Source organism: Chlorocebus sabaeus, chromosome 10 (genome assembly GCF_047675955.1).
Source record: "Chlorocebus sabaeus isolate Y175 chromosome 10, mChlSab1.0.hap1, whole genome shotgun sequence".
NCBI lineage: Eukaryota > Metazoa > Chordata > Mammalia > Primates > Cercopithecidae > Chlorocebus > Chlorocebus sabaeus.
The window spans coordinates 27,963,690-27,987,137 of record NC_132913.1 but is presented as its reverse complement, the minus strand read 5'-3'; the positions used below and the strand labels follow the sequence as shown (position 1 = coordinate 27,987,137).

General features: G+C 33.0%; 1 protein-coding gene across 1 annotated transcript in view; it reads left to right on the top strand.

The window, feature by feature from the left end:
* Positions 1–23,448, top strand: part of LRP1B (LDL receptor related protein 1B) — a 1,897,925-nt gene that overhangs the window by 1,402,644 nt on the left and 471,833 nt on the right. The window contains exons 36-37 of the mRNA XM_073019651.1: positions 12,543–12,677; positions 13,287–13,416. Coding sequence (XP_072875752.1) covers positions 12,543–12,677; positions 13,287–13,416 — 265 coding nt within the window. The remainder of the gene's footprint in view (positions 1–12,542; positions 12,678–13,286; positions 13,417–23,448) is intronic.

The following is a 23,448-nucleotide window of genomic DNA, read 5'->3' as shown; positions in this document are numbered from 1 at the left end:
ATCAAAGTATTTTAGTCATCAAAAAAGTTTGTATGCTATTGAAGTGGATTGCTTTGTATGATTTACTAAAGAACCTGAGCTTCATCAAAGGCTCATGAGGTACCTAAGGACATAAAGAATGTTAAGCAAAAGATCTGATTTGCATCTTAGCTATATTATCGTGATAGTTGTTAGAGTGTATTTGAGAAAAATAAAATTAAAGGAAGACGACCATTTAGGAGGCTTTTGCAATCATTCAGAAGAGAGATGGTGAGAACCTGGATGAAACTGTAGTGGTATATGTAGATTTCAAATAGAAATAAATAAAAGAGTTAAAACACAGAGGACTTGCTGATTGATTGGATGTGGTTGTTAGGTGAATAAGGACAAAGAAGGAATCAAGGATAGCTCTCAGGTCTTTAGTTTGCATGAAGGGGAGTATGTTCCTCCCATCAATTGAGAGCAAGCACAGGTAAATGAGAAGACTGAGGGCAGCTCTGACAGGTTCATTCAGTGACATGTTGAATCTGAACTTTTTTATTGTAATAATGCAGTCATGCGTGATCATTCATTCATCTAGCTTCTGTGTATGTATATCCAAAATGTTGCACTGTCTTCTCAGTAGCTAACTATGAAGAGAATATGAAGCTTTTTATCAGTGTACTCCAAATATAGGTTGAGGAGCAACTGCAACTTACTATAAAATGATAAGTAACATGAATTGCTACCAAATACAAGAGGGTGACTGAGTTTTTGGGAAGATTGAAGGAAGCTGCTTGGTCACTTGTGTGTCTCCTTTACTACACATGATCTTCAATAAAAAGTATTGATTTGCACTAAAACAATTTTTTAAAGCAGAAATTCATTCGTAAGAAGAATCACTGTGTATTTTTTTTTTCCTGAAAGTCCAAGCATAGCACATTTATATATTGTAGTTCATTATAATAGCTGTGATTCAATAACAGTAAAGTCATGTTGGGAAATAATTGTATTATAAGACTCATATATCTATGTGTCACCTGTGAATTTGGCTAGCCCTTACACAGTAAGCATAGGCAATTTCAAGTAATTTTTAGAGCAAATTATCTGTGATGGTAGTAACTGTTAACAGTAAACTTAACTTCACCTTTCTAAAAATATGGGATGCCTTTGTGCATCCAAATCAACGTTAACTTTTAGTTTAAGAAATCACAAATGATGTTGTTGAAACATTCCTGATTATTTTTAAGGAATTTTCTATTTCTGAGTTTATTTCTTTGGGTGAGGTTAATTAAAATTAGATTTTTCTCTTTGTTGCAAAGAAAACATCAACATATTTTCTCTTCAATTTTAAATGCAGAAAGACAATATTATGTTAAACTAAACCTAATTAAAACTTCAAAAGTATATGATTTATTAGTATCTGTATATCTTATTTTGTTTTGTCGTATACTTTGTATTTTAGTTTATGATAGTTGATACTTTATTATGCTTATTAAATACTAGGCATTAAGAGCTTTAATACAGATGGATTCATTTAATCTTTACAATTTGTTACTGCCATTTCGTTCACATATTCGGACACTGAACAGAAAGGTTAAGTAGCTTGTCCATATCACAGAGCTACTATGTAGCAGGGCTGAGATTTTTAACTCAGCATATCAGAACTCAATGTCTAAACCTGTAATCATTATGCTACATTCCTCTATTCGTTACACCTCTTAAGTAAGTTACTTTTTTCACCAGGGCTGATGATGGAAAAAAAATTCAGACATATTTGTTGGGAAAGCCTCTATTTTTAAAGTATATGTTTCTTCTTTGTCTGATTTACTAATTTGAGGCGTAGTTTAGAAACCGAACATTTGAGGAACAAGATTTCTGCCTTTTTCTTATTCAAAAATGAAAGTGAAATGGAATGGTGGTGTTTTCTGAAACAGGTTGCTGGTCCCTGAAGATATATTTATGCAACATTCTGTCTCAATTTTGCAGCTTACCTTTGTGAGGGTAAAACAAAATAAATAAAAACAATTTCTCCTTGGAGCTGTTATTGGTCCTTTTCTAATCTGAAGAAGGCTAGAAGATGACAGCACATTTTAGTTCTTATGTGTTACCTGAAAGTCAAAATTAGCCACATTAGGGCTGCAAGAACTAACTTAATGTATGTGAAAAACAGCACAGTGCAATTGCTTTGAAAACTAAAAACAGTTATTGCTTAAGAAAATGTGAAAGATTCTTTTCCTTTGAGAGGAAACAGTTCAAAACCAGAAAATGGAATTTTTTAAAATAATTTTTTTATAATAAGTAATGTTTAAAGCAAATTCCATTCAGGACACAAAAGCTAGACGAGCATATATTTTTTATTTGATAAAATAGTAATTTAAAAGAGAATGTACATTATCTAAGGTTTCATAACATTGTACCTGAAGGGGATTAAGATATCTAAAATTTTTGAAGTCTGCAGTTTTCATTTTATTTACTTGCAAGGATAGAGTTCTTAGTGATTTGTTACCATAATAAAATTGCACATTAGCATTTGTATTGATTTGCCCTTGTCAAAAATGAAAGAAACAAATGTAATTTATTAGCATTTTATTATTGAATCCTTTTTAATATGTAATATCAGAAATCTGAGTCTTTATTAATCTGCAAAATGTTTGAAGGAATGCTTTCAAAAATTGAAAAGAATAGAAAGTTCAACTTAATTCCTATCTGTGCCGAGGCACTGGATGGATTCTGAACTGGCTCTCATCATAGATTATGCTCATCACTCTGGCTGGAACAATTTTGTTGTCCCCTCCTGCTATTCTGAAATTGACCACTTTTAGTAAATTGGTCCTTTATCTGAACTTGGTTTCGTAAATTATTCTTGCACATCTTATCTAATCCAAATGCTACCCAGTCTTCAAGTATTAGGAAAAGCTTCACCTTCTCCATGAAGCAATCCCTGATGACCTTCACTGATCTTGCTTTCCTCTCAATTCCTAGAACTTGCGGAGCCTTCTCCAGAGGTTTAAATCAGCATGAGATGGCTCAGTTATATGCCAAAAATGGGTAATATATGTGTGGAGACATTGATCCTCAGGGAAGAAAGGCACAGCATGAATTGGTATGAGATTTTAGGCCTGTCCCTCCTGTCACAGGCAACCTTCTACGAGAAATTATTGTGCCATAAAAAATATCTTTGTTTTTGTGTGTTATATTGTGAAAATGGTTGGAATGTTGCAGCTTCATCAGTAGTACTAAGCCTTTCTTTTTCATTGCACAACCTACTCAAACAAAAAGAGATTTCACCTAAAATGCAGGCTTATTACTAAGTTATTTACTTATGAATCATATATCTTATTACCGTATTAAAGATGATTTAATATATATACACAGATAAAAATTTTTAAAAGGTGAGAAATAAAAAAATAGCAGCCAAGATTTTAACATTTTCTTGCATTGTCTTGGATTTTCTTGGTATCCTAGCCATTCTCTAGAGGGTGTGTGCCAGACTTTGAAGTCACTTGTCTATATGATTTGATGTATTTAAAAAAAGTATCTAATCTTGTTCCAAAAATTATTCTATGTAGCTTCCAAAAAAATGAGGAAAATGCAAGATGAACAATGAAGATGTGAGGAAATGAATATAAAGAGAAAAAGAAGGAAAAAAAATAAGATAATACTCGAGATAAAATGCACGTATTACACTTCTATAGTTTTGCTAAAAGTTAAAAGTAATTTTTTTTAAATTACAATAACTAGTGCAAAGAGGGAGGTATGACCAACTTCAGAGCTCACAATCTCTATATAATTTACAAGAAAAAAATCAAGGATTACGTATCTATGGCATATGACATATATGAACCCTATATTTGTCACATGCCAAAGGTATGACCTTTCAAAAGTCACCTTCTTTAATATATTTTTGGAAGGGAGAAGCTTTGTCATATCACTCCCACATTTTTCAATTGCCATGCAAACAGGAATGTAGCCAGCTTATCAGGAATGGAGGAGAATCAAAACAAAGTAATCTCTCTCTGAGCTGCCTTGTGCTTTGGCTTGATTCATGCATAGATTGAACAGCCGTGATTTCTAAGAGACCTGGTGCCTATATCAGAATCAACTGATAGTATTTAACTTTTTTTTTTTTTTTTTTTGGCAAGTTAAAGACTTCCCTCAACTGGAGAAAAAACTAGCCTCAAATCTGATATCCTCCCATAGAAGACCAAGTCAACCTCTCTCTCCTTGAAAATCTCTTTAGTAGTGAACCACTAATAGCAAATGGGATAACAATGGGATTGTAAGGGGACGAGGGGTTGTGTAGCATTTCATAATTGAAATCTCCTTCACAAGATTATTGGCCCTGTTAAATAAAGGTGATTTTCTTCCTATCTGTGCCTTTAATGAGTTAACTAGTAATTCCCCGCCTGTACCCTACTCCTGACTAAGTAGTTTTAATTCTCTGAGTTGTGGCTGCCTCTTTGGTACTTTTAAAACATTCCTCAGGTGATTCTAATGGGTGGCCATTTGAGAACTACTGGATTTAAACTACGCAAACACAAGCTGGTTGCCAAGGTTGAGGCGAATGGCTAGAAAGGGTTTTTCTTTGGAAAATGACTAATCAGAAAGGGGAAAAATGATAAATTGAGATGAAAGGAAAAAGAAGAGGGAGGAGTCAAGGATATGATGTGAGGCTGGGACATGACATGAAACTGCCACTGAATCCCGGTGGCAGGTGTGGTCAGAACACCTTTTAAAATAAAGATAGCTAGTTTTCAGTTAGGAATTTTTATGCTATTATAATAAGTGTCCTTATGGCATGTTTCCAGAAATTCTGTTTCACTGTTTGCATTTCATGTTTATATGAATGATTTTATATATCTATATGGGTGGGAGAGTGGGAAGTGAATGAAGAAAAAGGTCTGGTCTTGATATCTGGGTTGAAATGCCACATAACAGGGACAAAATATTGCAGCAGGAAACATGATGATTGAAAAATGTAGACATGATATGAGAAAGCTTCCTCCAAAAATATATTTAAATGAGTAACTTGTGAAAAAATAGAAGATGGTGGTTTGGATTAGTGTTAACTGTTATATTTCTCAAAATTTTAGAATAGTAAAACAGGTTGCTTAATAAATTGTGAAAGATTTTAGTTCCCCAAAGATATCATTATGTTAGATAAATTAGAGGTATTAATGCATTACATGACCTTAAGGCAGTTTTGTAAGTGTTGCAAAAATTATATTCCTGGGCCTACCTATTAAGTTCACTGATGATAAATGATAGTAAAAAAATATGAAGAATGCTTACATTTCTGACTCAAAAGAGGAAATTTATGTGTAGCCAGATCATCTGGAAGTGATAGTAAATAATTAAATCTAAGTAAAAGTTGGTAGTTGTGGGGTGGAAGGGAGAGGAATATTATTTTTTTCAATCTCAATAATTAAAACAAGTGAAGATTCTATCAGTACTGTGACTGTATATTTGCTTCCTACCGCCATAAGCTTTTTTTCTATATAGCAAACAAAAGTCAAAGATCCAACAACAACAAAATTCTAACAACTTTCTCTACAAGGGAATAAAGACTACATTAACTGAAAGTAGTGTAATGGCCACATATAATAGCTACATCCTGTAGAATCCAAATCTGAAGTTTATGAAGAAATTGAAACACACTTTATATAGAATTTTTCGCAAGTTAACACATAATTTTGGGGTAGAGCACCATTGTCTTTATTTTTAAAATATGGGATAGGGTTTAATAGATTCAACAAAATGGCAACAAATAAATTAGATAAATTAAGCTAAACATAAACTTGTAAATTTTGTTGTTCATAAATTGGAACTATCCTTAAATTATTTTTTGTTCTGTGTATCTAATTTGAGTTTTGTTTTATTATTATTATTATTATTATTATTATTATTATTTATAGAGATGGAGTATTGCTGTGTTGCTCAGGCTTGTCTCAAACTCCTGGTTTCAAGCAGTCCTCCGTTCTTGGCCTTCCAAAGTGCTGGGATTATAAACTTGAGCCACTGTGCCCAGACAAATTTGAGCTTCTTAATGAATTTTATATAAACTCTAAGAAAAGATTAACAGAACTTACTACAAAATAATCCATTTATCTACAAAATTTGCACAATTTTCTTAGCTAATAAACCTACGGAAAGTAAGTCTCCTAGCTGTCAACCAAATTCTGACCTTCCATGACCTCATTCACCAAATTATCATTTTGGAACTATGTACAAGAATCAGTCCTCATTACCAGATCTAACAACCAAGCTCAGACCCTCCTGGAAGGAATGGTTTATGACAGAATGTTGTTTAATTGTTGTTGTTTAGTCGTTTAGTTGTTCTTCCTTCGTCCTTCCCTCCTTCCCTTCCCTTCCCTTCCTTTTCCTTTCCCTGCCTTGCCTTGCCCTGCCCCGCCCTGCCCGCCCCTCCCCTCTCCTCCCCTCCCTCACCCTCCCCTCCCTTCCCCTCCCCTCCTCTCCCCTTTCCTTCCTTCCTTCTTTCCTTCCGTCTCCTCTCTTTCTCTCACTTTTGTTATAACTCCTCTTAATTCAATAGTCAATAATTCTCAGCCTTTTCATCTTCAAAATTTTTGCCTTACCCACGCTGCACTTGCTACTGTTTGAATAATAATAATAATAATAGTAATAGGAGCTGGTGATGTTTACAACAGTTTGATGTTCTCAAAGTTAAGGTTGGATATAATTATTTTTACCAGAGTTGTGGTTGTTTGTCATATTTATTTTTCCTCCCAGATTCTCAGACCAAAGGACTATAGCTTGACAATTCATGAGAACTACTCCAAGATATACACCTTTTATACACGTGATATTCATAAAAGATTCATCAAAAAAGCAAGTGTCTTGGGATTTTTCTCTTAAACGCTCTCAGCATTGATGAAGAAGATGAAATAATAAACTTCCCTTTACTATTTAATAATAGTTTATCTTGCTTTTATTATTACTAATATTACTAATAATAAACATCTTATTATTAAACAGTAAAAGGAAGCTTTACATTCTAAAGTCATTGCTTAGTTGAAGCTGGTCATTTGCCCCTTATCTGGTAAAGTGAGCACTACCAGCCAAGGTAGATAAGCATGTTGAACCAGTCTCTGAAAATAAGAGAATATTCAGAATTTCTGGCTTGTCCAACTATACTAAGAGGTACTAATGGTTGAATTAGCCAGATATGAAGGGGATGGTAGAGTTCAACAATAATTGAAAAAAGTATAGATTCTAGATTCTTAATTAGGAGAGCATTGAGATAATTAATATATTAAAATAAACCCTATCTACTAAAGGCATCGCTCATATATCTCAGCAATTCTACCTCTGGGAAGGTACCCAGTAGAAATGACAGTGTATGTCTCTTCTAAGGCATGGAAAAGAAAGAATTTTCATAGCATTAGTTATAATAGACAGAAATTGAACATAACCTAAATGTTCAAAATGGATAAATAATTTGTGGCATTTTCACACCATGGAAAAGCAAGATACATTCAATGGAAAAGATTAATCTAATAGTCATAATTTTGAATGAAAGAACAGACCAAAGAGTACATACTGTAATTTGCCATTTATCAAAAATTTAAAACTAATCTGAGCTACTAGAAGTCAAAATAGCAGCTGCCCACTGGGGAAGAGAAGAGATACTCCCAGAAGACACAGAGGAGCCTGTGTGATGCTATCAGTGATCTAGATCTTGATCAAGGTAGTGGTTACATGGTTGTGTTCCATATGTAAAAGTTAATCAAACTGTACACTTAAGATTTATATACTTAGATATATATAAATTATAAATTACTAAGGCATGACAAAAAGGAAAATAGTTTGCCTCAGAAGGAAGTTTCCAGTGGTATGTCAGAAGTAAATCTTTGATCCAATTCAACACATTTGTCACTAGCTTGAATAAAGATGAAGAAAACCTACGTATCAAATTTGTGGATATCACAAAAAAGTTTCATTGTGTAATATATGATTTTTTAAAATGTCAACAGTGAGGATCCATGATCCCGTTTAACAAGCTGACATTTAATAGGATAAATGTAAAGTCCTGTAGTTTAAAAAGAAATGTGACATAAAAGCCATGAGTAGCACGCTCTGGGAAAAATCATATGCTTTATCATTTTTAGAATCAGACAAACAGAGCTAATTAAAGTGAGCAAAACCTACAGAGGAAAAGGAAGATCTTCATAACAGCTAACATAGGACTGTACATTGAGATACTGTATTCCTTTTATGTGAAAGTAAAAAATAAAATCTTAGCCTTAGAAGATCATACCTAGAAGAGATTCTAAAGGTTATCTAAATTCTGCCTTCTGTTATTTAAATACATAGATGTAGTTTTTACATGCATATATTTATACTTTTATTCATATTTATATATGAGGAAAATGGGGCCTGAAGAGAAAAAGTAACTTTGTGAAATGTTCATGGTCAATGCAGAACCGTGACAAGAACCTAGCCCTAGACTCCTTGTTTTCTACCCTGTTATTTTATCTTCCTAGTGTGCTGGTGATTATTTTAGGACAGGGCATCACGGTAAGCTTATATATTATATTTTATCTGGAATTTTTTACATATTTATGCTGGTTTCTGAAATAGAATGTACATTTAGGCCAGAAAACCTAACTCTGAATTTTCTAAGACCTAAAAACCCATGATAATGCAGAGTAGAGTGTTTTCACAACAGTTGGTCAACAAGTGTTTGTTAATTAATCGTAAGAATACAGACAAACGTGAAATAACTTTAAAACACTTGTATTTCCCTTTTCTTATTATCAGACAGAACTCTGCATTATTTAGTCTCTAAATACTCAGGGAAAACTTTTCTCTCAACTTAAAAAGTGTAATATTTCTCATTGTCCAAAGATCTTTCCCTTGTTTTACAGATAAATATCATTATGGCAATATGTGGTTTTCCCTGTAATTTTGACTTTAATTATAATTGTAATGCACAATAACTGGCTGCTGATTTCCTGATATGGTCCTTCTTGAAAATGACTTCAAAGACTCATATTTGTCTTATTATATCTGTAGAGAGGTAATTATAATTGTTATTATCTTAAATTACAAATTCTATTTTCCAATCCTGTGATTATATTATATGTTCCCAAATTACCATATGTCTTAAGATAGTTTATTTTTAATTTTACTCTAGAATATAAACTATGTGATTATCAGGATAGTGTCTGTTATGATCACCACCATATTTTATGCCTACAATAATTCTTAGCACAAACTATGAATTCCATAAGTATCTGTTGAATGGAGGTAATTAAAGTTAAGAAATATATTTGGAAATAAGAATCAGGACACAGTTCTGAAAATCTTCTCTTTCTATCTTTGCATCTGTCTGCATTTTGTATCTTTACAGTTTGTTGTAAAATGTTATCCTCTTTTAACTTGATTCTTTTCCTAATTAAATCATTCTTTACCTAATTTGTGTTTATTTTGCAGATGTTCTGAGATATTAGAAAACATGTTTTCCTATTTTAGAATTTTGTCTAGTGTGTGTTTGTGTAGGTATACAACATATATGTGAAAAAAAATGATGAGGAAAAGGGATTTGGGCATCAGTTTGTGATTTAATTCTTCTATACTCTTAGTTCTCCTTAATGCATTATCACATGTTTAATTTACTCATGAGTTTTCCAAATGTACCTAACAGAAAGGATACAAGAAAATGTGATGGTCTCCCAATCCTGTGATCTCATGGTCTTCACCATTTAGAGTTAGCCTCAGTATTACAAAGTGTCTATAGTACATGTGACCATATTGAGAAAAGTTGGGTCAGATGCAGTCCTTATCCATGAAATATTTGATGGTCTAGTTCTAGGAAGAAACGCAAAAATGCAATTTCAGTTCAGTGTGACAAAGATATGATCAAGATGTCATGGTGTATATGGAAAGGAATGATTTATGATAATATATTGACTAAAATTTTGCAGCACTGACAAAGCTATTAGAAAGTAATATGAAATGAAGAGATACCTTTTTTTATTGTAAAGATTGTCCTGATTTTCTTCTTTGAATTCCTGCAAAAATACTTGCCTGTATGGCTTATATGCTGCTCATCTTACACTATTTCTGGTTCTTAGCCATTTCGTCATGTGCATACCTTCTGTTCCTTAATGAGCTAATACACATTTTTATGGCAAGCAATGTGTTTTCTTTGGATCTGCCTCCCAACCAGTCTTCATTCAGCATATCACATTACCTTATTACTCACTAAATGCTTACTTTGAGCTTATTATGTGTCAGAAAGTATTCCAGATAACCAGGGATAAAGCAGCAAACGAAATAAAGTCCCAGCCCTCAAAGAAATTAAATTCTGTGAGACAAAAGAGAAACTCAACAAACAAACCAACAAATATATAATGTGTTTGATAATGATAAGTGTTATGGAGGAAAATATGTTTTGGTAAGAGGGAATAGAGCATGGTAAAAGAATAATTTTTATACAATAATCAGGAAAGTTTCAATAAACAGGATATTTGAGCTAAGACACCTGAGATATCTTGGGGAAAAACATTCAAGACAAAAAAAAAAAAAAATATGCGAAGACTCGTACTGAAGAATATTTTCTTTTAGGAATAGGAAGATCTGTTACTAGAGATGGGTAAGTGAGGGGAAGAGTGGAAGGAAATCAGGAGGGAGGGTTGGAGGGAGTTGATAGATCATGAAACTCATGAGGAGGAACTTTAATTTTACCCTGGATGAGACGGGAAGTGACTAGAGAGTTTGGTGTGCAACAGCGAAGAGAAATTCTTATTTACATTTTTTTCTTGTGGAAATGTCTCCATTCTAACTTATTTATATTTTAAAAGTGTATCTGCAGCTATACTTTTCTAAATGGCAAAGCAAGACTCATATGGAAAGGGAAGTACAGGAGCAAAAGTGGTAGCTAAGCAATCAATTAGAAGGTTGTTTAAAGACTTCAGGTGATAGTGGTTATTGGTTTGGTTACAACGTAAGTAGTAGATGGTGTGAGGTGGTTGGATAATGGATATGTTTTGAAAGAAGAAAAAAGTGAACAAAAATACTTGGTAATGGATTAAATGTGAGAGTATCTGGTGATTGATTGGAAGTGGTGCATGTGCAAACATAATCAGGACAATCCCGATGTTTTTAGTCTAACAAACAGAGGATGGAGGTGCCAACTATCACACCACCATGGAAAGGGGAGTTGTCAGTCTGAAGACTTCAAGAGAAGCATGTTTCATTCAGAATTTGTCCATTGTACATCAAGAGTGCCTTATCTACAAACAAGCAGAGAAACAAAGGAGACAGTTGGACATACAGGTCTAATGTTTAGGGAAAAAAATTAGATTCAACATGCAATGCTTAATATTTACGCAAAAATAAGACTTATTTCTGTTGATTCATTTCCTAGTTCAATAATGAAAAAAATGTTAATTGATGCTTTTACAAAATGAGAAAATCCAACAAATCCTTGCTTCCCAGACATATATTTGGATAGGGTATCTCTGATGTGTCTGACTTAACCATTGTGGAGAACAAGGACTATTTGCACTCTTTTCCTGAACTGGTAAAAGCAAAGACTATATTTCATTTGAAACAGAACCTCAAAGCTTGCTGATAAATGGCTTTATTATACTAATTGCATTTGCTTTATTTCCATAGTCTGTCAGTGTGCCAGAGGGAAATTTTATTGGTCTTAAAGGATTTGTTCTTCAAATGGCCATGTAGGTCGCAACACAAAAACTTACTTAGTTGCTGGCAAATTTATTATTTAATGATTCGTCCCCAGTGTCTTTCTGGTGGCTGTGTTTAAAATCATTGGTCTATAATTACTACCTTTTATGCATATGCATGCACATATATTTCATTTATAGTCTTTAGACACATTTTTCATTCAAGTATTCAAAAAGTACTCTTATTTAAAGACTCTGTGATCACACAGAACAATCTTCTAGTATTCTTAAGCTCATTTGGACAATGAGAGTTTGAAAAATAATGTAAGGGTCTTGTAGCTGACATTTGAGAAACTCATACCTTAGAAGGAATAATTGGATTGTAAGGCATTTTAAATACTTTGTACATTCTGAGTGGCCTTACGCTTAAAGCACTCTAGATATAATTGAAATACTCGTATGTTTCTTTCTATCTTCTCTCTACTTTGAGGTTTTGTGGAGTTGATTATCCCTAGTAGTATTATTTTTAAAAGAAGATTCAGACACAGGTATAGCATGAAGAGAAAAATTGTGGTCCAAAATAACATGGTTTGGAATCAAAGTTGCAAATTCATGCAGGATAAGGATTTATTGAGTTAAGATAAGTAGAGAAATTAATAAAAACTAATAAACAATGCAATAGATTATTTCCATAATTTTCAAAAAATACTTCAAAAATCATTTGACTGAAATATAGGTTCTTTCATGTTTTCATGCTTTTCTTTTTTTTTAACTATTTGTATTAGTAAATTACCCTGAAGAATACTTAAAATCTAGTGTACCCAGGATGATATCCTAAAAGATACAGTTACAATATGATCCTAACACCTATATTGATACCTTTTATAGTGTGTATATATGTATTTTTTTTCTGTGTCTTATCCATAGAAAATGATACCATCTACTGGACAGACATGGGCTTCAATAAAATTAGCCGAGCTAAAAGAGATCAGACTTGGAAAGAAGATATCATTACCAATGGCTTGGGAAGAGTGGAAGGGATAGCTATTGACTGGATTGCTGGTATAATCCATGGCTTTTTATCTTTTTGTTTCACACCTATTTTGTTAGGGGCTCAAAATGATTCATAAAAAATATTTTCTAACTCATAACAGTGTTTTTTTTTTTTGTTTTTTGTTTTTTGTTTTTTTTGTACTTCCAGCCACAGGGGTAAATAGTTTCTTTTGCTTTTGGCTTCGCTCCTTCTAATGCTTTTGAGCCTTTGGATAAGGGTTTTTATGTAGAAGTAGATTATGTAGTGTTAACTTTGCCCAAATCTCCTGAGAGCTCCATAAGGCAGGTAAACAAAAATGTTAGAAGTTCTCTTTTGCCTGAAGTCAGTAGAAAGTTAAAATAGGTCTTTTCTTTAGGTAGGAGAAGTTTCAACTTCTTTTTACTATGTAAATATGTCATTATATGGTTTAAACCAGAGATGTGTGAGATTAGGATTGAAAGTATTTGCATATTAGTTTATTTACAGCTTTCTGCTTAGGAAACACTTTTAAAAAGAATGTAGGAAGTAAACAGTTTCTTGGTAGTTATGTGAATGCTCAGAAATTTAATTTTAGTCATAACAAGTACATTTTTTTTTTCTCAAAACTGTATTATAAACACCTCTATTATTTCTCCTAGGTAACATATATTGGACAGATCATGGTTTCAACTTAATTGAAGTTGCAAGACTCAATGGTTCTTTCCGTTATGTAATTATTTCCCAAGGCCTGGATCAACCAAGATCTATAGCTGTGCACCCAGAGAAAGGGTAATTTTAAGATTTACATATATCTTACAAGTTTTAAGTGAGTTTCCTAAATTTTATTGAAAAAAAAAAATTAATTACTGTTAGCTGTAATGTCTGAGACAAAATCAAGAATATTTTACCTAAGCAGAAAAAATGTTTATATTCACTTTGTTCATATAATTTAGTGCATATTTGATGAAGTCACATTTATTATAGATTTCTTTTATGTGTGTGTAAATCCAAATAAAGGCACCAACATGATTCTAGATTCCCAATTTAAAGCTCTTCCCTAGAATTGTTTACATAATTAGGTGTTCAGTTATGTATTGAATGAGTAAAATAGCCATTTGCTAGCCCTTCTTGCTCTCTAATATTTCTAAAATTTCCGTGTTTATTTATATGTCTGTGGTTGTCAAACATGTTCATCTCAAACATTTTTTTCTTCTCCTTTTTTCTTCTTCTTCTTCTTCTTTTTTTTTTTTTTTTTTTTGAGTTCTAAATAAGTATAACTATCTGTTTTGACATTTTCATTTGGATGAAATGTACATATATAAAACTATACATATATAAAACTGAAATAAATTTAATCTGCCACCAAGTTAGGCTTGGTTTTTCTTCTAAATAAGTCTATTTTCAATCCACCACTCTTTATCTTTATCTTTACCCTAATTAAATTTGATATTATCTTATATACTCCATAACATCATAGTCTGTCTCCTAAACTCACCAAAGCCTAGAGTGATTTTTTTTTTAATATACATCTGCTTATTTAAAGTCTTTCAAGGAATTTTTATTGCTTTATGTGTAAAGTCCAAAGCCTCTGTTATGATCCTTCTTAATTAGACTCTAATAATTTTTAGTCTGAAACTCCTGTTACTGTCTTTTTCCTTTCTCAGTCTCTGTTTGTCTTCTCTTAATTTTTAAAAATATTTCTTATTCTATTCCACTTCCAGCCTTTGCTAACCTCTCCCTTTTACCTGCAATGCTCTTCTCCTATTTTTATGTTGTTAAATTTTATTTGACCTTACTTGGCTTTGAAAATAGTTTAGATTGTTGTATGGACCCATAGCACCTAGTATTTTTATTTTATACATTATTTGTACTAATATTTATTCATTTACCTGGTAGCTATATGTGTTTTTGTTTGTCTGTTTTTGAGACAGACTGGCATTCTGTTGCCTAGGCTGGAGTGCAGTGGTGCAATCACAGTGTTAGGATTACAGGCATGAGTCACCGTGCCTGGCTGTAATAAATTATTATAGCCTTAAAAGATAAAATTTGACCAATTGCTTGACTGTGAATCATTATTCTAAGGCAAGAAGGAACATAGTTTGAAAGCTATGCAATCCCATAGATACACTGGAAATGGATGTTTAGTTTGTTTCTAATAAAGAATTTCTTTGCTTCATAGTTGCAATAAGTCGATTTATATTGTATAGAACTCCTTGTGTCTGCCCTATTACAGATTCATACAGCTCAATTTAACAAGCCTCTTGCTGCTACATGTCAATCTGTGAATTTCCTTTCATTTTTTATTCAAACCTATTGTAGACCCTTAAGTTGATATTCCAGAGCTTCTTTTTCTTAAGTACCTCTTATCTCTCCACATCCATCTTAGCATATGACTATACCTACTTGTCTTTAGCTTGATTGAGAGCATTAGGCAAAAGAATCTTCATATACTCTAGTTTTTATCAATTTATTCAATGAACATTTATTGAGTGCTAGGCACTGTGTGCCAGGACATGTCAGCATCCATCCATGTCATCCTCAGCCTTCAATACATCTTGACAACATACTAGTACATATGAAAGACACTTGTAGACACTGTGAAGTATGCTGGCATGAATAAGATGCTGCCTCTATTCACAATGAGTTTTCTGTTTAAACTGAAAATTTAAACAAGTACACATTTCAGTTAAAGGAATAGCGTCACTTTGTAAAGACTTATTTTCAGGCACAATAAAAAATTTATCAAACTCAAATTTAAAGCTCATATCCAAATGTCATGTTGAAGTAATAAGTTTCATAAGATCACTGTAAAATTATCTTGGGTTTAATGCAAAAATGATAGCATATAATTAGAGCAGGTAGTAAAAATGAGGGTGGTAGCAGCAATAATAGTGACTAGTAGAAGTTTTATGGAGGAGGTTAGAAGGAAAAGGAGGCTTCTGAGATGGGGTAGGTATATATTGCATGAAGAAGAAATAGAATAATTAAATATTTGGTAGTGGCAAAGCAAAAACCATCAGCAAGAGTATAGGTACATGAGTTACACATAGGGAAGAGTAAGTGATGTGGCTGGAAGAAAACTTGGGTCCATTTAATAGTTGGTAGGACTCCCTATATATTTAAAAAAAAAATGTCGGAGTCATGCCTTCTCCAGTTTACCAAGTGAACTCCAAACCAGTCCTGGACCCTCTCACCTCAGCCTTCCCTTGGTCTCAAACAAAACATAGAAGCTAAGATCAGAGGTGTGATGAGAGTTTATTGAAGTTGTAACATTCTTAAACGTAAAGCATCCTTAAGAATGGTAATTTATCATCCCTGTGGATTAGACAAAAGGGTTCTTTCCCTGCCCTCAAGTCAAGTAATAAAGAGAGCTAGAGACAAATATGTAAGAGGGAGGCTAAAATAAAGAGAAAATAGCAGTAAATGAAAAAAATATTCTATACCTTTTTCACTGCAAATCCCAATGCCAAAGGGAGTCAGATCAAATTTGGAGAGAGGGAAGAGAATGTGCTCTAAAATTAATCTTAACTGCATGATACTGCTCACTTAATGGTAATTGGCTGGGAAGTTATGAGATCTTTCTGAGACAGCAAAGTTTGGAGAGGAAATACTCAGTAGAGCATACATGGAATCAGTAGTTGGATAAATATAAAGCCATTTCTTACTTATTCCAACAGAGTTCAGGCTCTGTAATAAACTGTGATAGTGTATGAGGTTACCCAAGAAAGAGTGCCCAAAAAAGAAGTTTAGTAACAAAAATGAAGAATGCTTAAAGATAGGGGATAAAATGATTAGGAGAGAGAGAAAAAGAACAACAACAACAACAAACAAACACAAACAGCCATTTTGAGTCTTTGGAAATTACTGAACTGTAAAAGTCAAGGGAAGAGAGTTTAAGGAACAGTGTGCCAGCAATAAAGAGGTCAGGTGAGAGAAAAAGCAGAGAACAGAACACGTAACTGGTGATGAGGATGGTATTGCATATCTTTATCAGCTTCAGAAGATGAGTAAGGATAGAAGCCAAATATAAAGAGTAGACAAAAGAATGATTAGAAAGTGGAGCTAGCAGATACAGAATAAACTGATGGAAATTGGGTGATGAAGGGAAAGAGAAGAAATAGAAGATAAGTTGAGGAGATTATAGGGTATAAGGTTTTTCTTAATATGGGGATATTGCACATATTCATAGGCAAAGGGGAAATAAACTAGTTGGAAGAAAGAGGATGGAAATGATTGTAAAGGGGAGACAAATTCCAGGGAGCATAGGAGGAGCCTTGACAAGGAAGAAACAATGGGGCAGAGCAGGAGGAATCAAGACAGAAAGCAGGGAGGCAAGATTTGTATCTTACATTGGGTATCCCAGAAAGAAATTCTAGAATGGAAAGTCAACTCAGGACCTGAAAGAAGCGTCGTCAGTCGAAAAGGGGAAGAAAGAGATCAAGCAAATATTTAATTTTGAACATAATCTTGGCCTCAGACTGATTCCTGGAGGGACTCTAGAGTCTAAACTTTACCTCACAGTGATGGAACTTGGTATTCGGACTCCCAAGTAGTCAGCCAGTGGATAAGGGCCACTCTGGGAAAACAGATGCTCTCAACATTTCTGACTGTCAGCACTTGTGGGAGAAGAGATTCAAGTGGCCCAAAGATAATCCTCCAAAGAAAGTTGTCTCTGTGAGCTGTTAGGGACAAAGGTCATTTGAGAGCTCAGAAATGGTAAACAGCATCTGAGGTTGTTTATATGGAGTACTGATGGTGTCCACTACAGTTTGGAGTCCCCACTTAGACATTTATTATTTTTACCTTTGCCTCTGAGGTATTTCTAAACTTCTTGGTCTCAAATGCCTGTATCATTTTAGTTAATTGGGAGGATTAAATGAGGTGGGTGCTAGTTCTTTTCCCCTTCGGAGATGGAGTGAAAGAAGAGATAGAATGTGGAGATCAAATGTATTTTAGAGGTTAAATTGATGAAAGTGAAGAAAGTCACAACTGCTAGTCTATATTTCTAAGGTTATCAGCTTTAAGTGAATAGGTTAAGTTTTGCCAACGCTATTGTAGTCAGTATTTCCCACAATAATGAATCAAAGAATTTTCAAGCAACATGAGACTAGCCGCGGTGGATTTCTAGAATCTAACCAGGAATTTTATATGACATTGTATAATAATGCTCGGCAATGTACAGGTAGTAAAGAAAATAAAAAGAAAATACATACCAAAAGGAACAAAAGGTTGTAGATCAAAGTTCGCAGTTGTAATGGGTTAACTTTGAGTTACCAATCAGGTGGTAAGGCCTGCAAGCTCGTGGTGGAATAGTGGGAAGTCAAGAGTAGACCAGGGTAGGAGTAGAGAGAGAAGGTCCAGCTGGTATGAGTGACCCACACAGCTCTATACATTAAGCGAAGGTGATGCTAGGGAGGTCCCTGGAGCAATAGAGATGAGGTACTATGAGCTTGGGTGTTCGCACATCATTAAGTTCCATAGAATGTCAGCAGTGGAAGGAGAAGATGAAAAAGCTGCCAGCCGGTGGTAAAGCAATAAATAAATGGTGTGTAATTGTGATAGATGATAATGCAGTCAAGGAAAACAGAATATGTGAATTCATGCTGTAAATAAATACTCTGTAAATAAATGTATACTCTGAGTATAACCTCAGAGAAAGGTTTTCTTCTTCCTTAAAATGACTTCTCTACTTCTATTCTGGATACAAATATCTCCTCAGACATTTCATGCAAAAATCATTCTCTTCTATTTTATCATCCTTAACTTGTTCCTTTCAATGAAGCCTTTCCCTTTTGCTTTCAGATAGGCTCAGGTCACTCTCATTAGATAACACATTATTAATATTATTATTTTTCACATGTTTTCTTCTCAACTTCTCAGAATCATAATCTATATCCATTGTCTCATCATTTAACTCCTAAAATAGATTTCAGCTTCTGTTGTTATATAGGAATTTCTAAATTTATTTGCAGCCAAATCCATATATTATTATTATTATTATTGCAGGTTTTATACCATTTGCCTTCTCCAGGACAGTTTTCTACATTGATAGTCTATCCAAGAACCCCTATTTTTCTTTAGCCTTCTCTGACCCTGCACTTTCTGGTTTTCTCTGAGACTGCTCTATATAGCTCCTGTGAGCATTATATTTTATTCTCTTTATTCTCACTTAAAGCTTTGTGTGCCATTCTCTCTATTACTATATTTATCTTTTAAACCCATCTAATCCCATGTTTTTAAAATGTAAATCATGCTTATATAGTGAAATATAAAAATATAATAAATACATGCAAAATAGTAATAAAATATCTTCACCCCTTTATTTATATTTATGATATCCTTTTCAGTTATTTATTTGAATATCTGTCACTGAAACTTAAAATGTCCCCCTACCTCTCATCTGCTGCCTTCCTTTCTTAAAAATGGTATCTCTTTTCGTGTTATCACAAAAGAGGTTGAAACTTTAGATTTTCCAGTATTTTTTCATCACCTACTTCCATCTGTCAACAAGTCTTCTCATTTCTTTGCTCCAGATGATTGTTAGATTTTTTTTATTTCTCTCTATTGCAACTACCAGCTCAGCACTGACTCAGCGGGAGGATCTCAGTAAATATTCTTGATTTCTTAATTTTGAGACCTCAAAACGAGAATTACATGTGAGTCCACAAAACAAGAAATCTTTGACATATGTAGCACTAAATATTATTTTCTCATATATTTTTACTTCTTCTTAACAGCATTTTAAAAATATTAATTATTCACATGGATACATTTTTTCCATATTCATAGTTAATAGTAGATATACTTATTTAAATGTTAAACTTATTTCCAGCAAGTATTTATTACTGCTCGGAAATATTAGAGATATATGTCTCCGTATACTTTTTCCATATGTTTATTGACTTGAATTTAGAGAGAAAATGAAAGACTTAAAAATGAAGTCTTGTAAAATTATTCAAACATTGATTTCCAGGTAATATTACATAGACATTTAAGTGTCAACATTTATATCATAGGAATAAAGTACAGTATTTTAATATTCTGTTTGAAGCTAAAACATGGCAGATGGTATTGCCAAGGGAAAATGCCAACCACAATGGAGTGAATTAGCAGAATTCAAAATAAAAACATGCCTTGAAAAGTGGGCACAAATCCTGTTTTTGAACAATAGAGACTTGAACTCTTTTAAAATGTAGCCAAATGCAAAATAGGAATCATGTATGAGTTTAGTTTAGCTTAAAAAATCAGTTTCTTTCATCTATCATTGACTCCTCCTCCTCCTCCTCTTCTTGTTCTTCTTCTTCTTCCTCCTCCCCCCTCCCTTTCCCCTCGCCCTTACCCCCCTCCTCTTCCACTTCCTCTTCCTCCTCTGGTATTACTTGCTTTGTGAAAATTGAAATATAATAATTTTATCCATGCTAAGAAGTCATTAAATACTAACAACAAAAAGATGCATAGGAAGCCCCATTATGATGTTAAAAATTTTGGTTAACTTCCCATGGTATGTAATCTCTAACTGAAACACACATACTGTAATTTTGTTTTATTTCCTTTTAAGCACCAGGATGTATGGTGCCTCTCTTAATTTAGCTCTATATTTCTGTGACTGTAAATAATGTGCTGAAAAGTTTTTCTTTCCATAGCAAAGATTCAAATTGACATGGGATCTTGCTGTTCTACAAGTACATATTTTCAAATGGTCTTTGATTATGTATATAATTTTTTAGTATGCTCAACAATATATAAAAGGTCTTGGTTGACAGCTTAACACCTGTTAAGATAACAACAGTGTAGTGTAGTTTGATACCATCTCTTAGAGTATATTGTGCATCTTAAAGCAAGGGAACACATATGTAAAGGAAATGGAATAAATTTGATTTACCATAGGAATGATGCTGGGTAAGATAGGTTGCAAGTCATGAAACAAATTAAAAACTTCTGTATAATATTTTGATAATTCTAAGTCAGCTCATGAGCTCTAGAAGTATAAGCTCTGGGCAGCTAAATGTTAAATATTTGGTAAATTCATAGTTATAGGAAAATATCAAATATATATTGAATATACAAAAGTGCATAAACATGAACTCTTCAAGCAAATTATAAATGTGAACAAGCTAATATTATATGTACATGTATATGTTAGGTATTTAAGTGAGAAGATGGGCAATGAAGCAGGGTGTAAATACATATATAAAATGAAAAATTAACTATAACACGGTATAAGTTTAATGTGCTATGAAATATTATATATGTGTGTATATATATACATATATATAAATATTTTTTGTTTGTGAATAATTTCCGCTTCTCCAGTGTGTGCTATTCATACACATAATAATTGTCCTATATAATTACTCAAAATCACAATGTAGTGAATCAAGAAAGGTTCAAAGGTAAACTTAGGAATAGCAGACCAAGAAAGAGGCAAATTAACAAATAAATAATTTTGAAGCTTTAACAGAAAGAACAACTCAAATGGCCTATATCTTTATTTTGGCCTAAAAGAAAAAAAAATATATTTTGGAAGTTGTTTACAGGAAAGACAACTTTTTTCACCACAACACTTCAACATTATCATTGTTCAAGCCCCTACATTTACGACTTAAAGAGACTAGCAAATGTTACATATTTCTAATCAGCATGTTTCTCAGATACTTATTTACCCATTTACCTGTTCCATTAAACAGTTAACTTCATGAGGGTATCTAAATCCAATTTATTTTGTATCATCAGCTCCTAGCACATAATAGATACCTAATTAAATATTTGTTGATGAGTGCATGAGTATAGTGCAAGAATAAGTTTGATAATCAACCACAAAACCAACAATAACAAACAATTTGCAAAGTGCAGTAGTGTCCAAGCGTAGACTGCTTTTATATTTTCATCCTTTTAGCACAGCATTCTGCTCCCTGTGGTTGAGTGCTTTTTATATTACAGGATTCTTTAATCAATAGCAACATAGTTAAGACTTGAAAAATGATTTGGGATAGGCCTGTAATACTTTCTCAAACAAAACTGCACATAAATGAAGAAACAGAAAATGTGAAGAAGGCCTCAGAGAAAAAGAGAAAGCTCTACATTTCATTTTGTTCCTCAGGGGATAAAAACATGTCCATTTACTCATAAAATGTGTTCAAACTTTTATAATATTATCTTATTTTACTTATGATCTGAAGATGTAACCATGAACATGTTGACTTATAAAGTATTCGGTTTGTATGAATTTTGAGTGATTCTAGTGCATCTGCTAAGAAGTTGGAAATTACAAGCAACTTTTGTGAAATTAAAAGCTTATGCTCATGTAAAGGCTAGCTACTATTGTTTGTCTGTAGGGTTTTTATTTTGCTTTCTTTTTTGTTTCTCTTACTTTTTGCAGATAGGATAACCCACTGTTGACCCCCACGCTAGGAGAGGACACAATGACATTCTCGATTCTCTTCTTGACCAAGGCCAACTGCCGACATAAGAGAATTACCTGATCTTCATTTTTGTGCCAGCATGAACATTTTTTGGTTATTTCAGGTTTTCTTTATCATATGTGACAAAGGATCTAAATCATACTCACTTAGGGAAGGCAGAAAAGTAGGAAGAAACGACACATTTGTTGTAAAAATTGCAACTCAAATTTGAGCTCCAGGGAAACAGTTTAGCAGTCAAAGAAGATAATTTTAAATCCAGATAAAATGATTAATTCCAACTACTCTTGCTTTTCACAACTGCTCGTATATGTAGAGTATAAGGATAAAATTTAATAATGTTTCTCTTACAAAAAAAGACTTGTTTATTATTTTCTTTCTCTCACCGTATTACCCTTCTCACACAAAAATCAGAGCTTTGTCACCAATGTTAGCTTTCTCAAATTTATTCATGGGCATTTATAATAATTTGAATGTGTATTTTTTCAGCTTGAATATAACTGCTTGTGACAGGAATTTTTTTTTTTTTTTCCTGAAAAGTGTATACCTGAATCTAAACTAATTCTGATGTCAGTCTGTACAGTTGTCAGAAAATAAATACAATTAACTTTCAGGGTCCATTAAGAGTTTGCTAGGTCTTTGGGCACTCCAGTGCTACCAAATGTGATATTTTTACCTATTTATCCAAATGTCAATGATTAGTTGGAAATTCACTCATGATATGTGTTCGTTGCACCGTTTTCCTGCCGAAAACTGTTAGAATCTAATTAAGACAAAACAAATATTTGTATTAAGACAGTTACTGATAAAATTTCTATAATTCTGAAAGCCACATTTAAATGTCCCTTTTGAAATTATATGTTTTTAAATTTGTAAGTGCAAACTTATTTAAATAAAGAACTTTTCAGTTTAGTTTAACAAATACTACTTGATTATTTACATAAAATTCAATTATACAATATAGCATTTGATTTGGACAAGTTTAATGTTTTCTGGATTTGAGAAAGTATTTTTAGTAGGGCTCCGTGTACACAGTTGATACTCTAAAATCAATTTTTCTTGGCTATATCATGTAGTCAACACGTATTTCACAACTGCACAATTTGAACTCAAATAGGTTCAAAATCAATGGTAATTTTGTCACTCAATACTAATATCAGTAGGGTCTCAAAAACCAGGTACAAATATTTTCATTTCTTCCTATTGCTGAAGACCACATTTAGATACCAAGAATCTATGTTCATTAATGATATCTCAGGTGCATCTATGTAAATTGTTACCTTAAATGACAGGTCTTTTCATGCAGTTTTATGAGCTCAGAGAGGGTTCTTTCTCTACATTTGGTTTATAATCCCCAAAGATTCTCAAGGTGCAAATTCTATTCATTTCTTTACTTTCAATT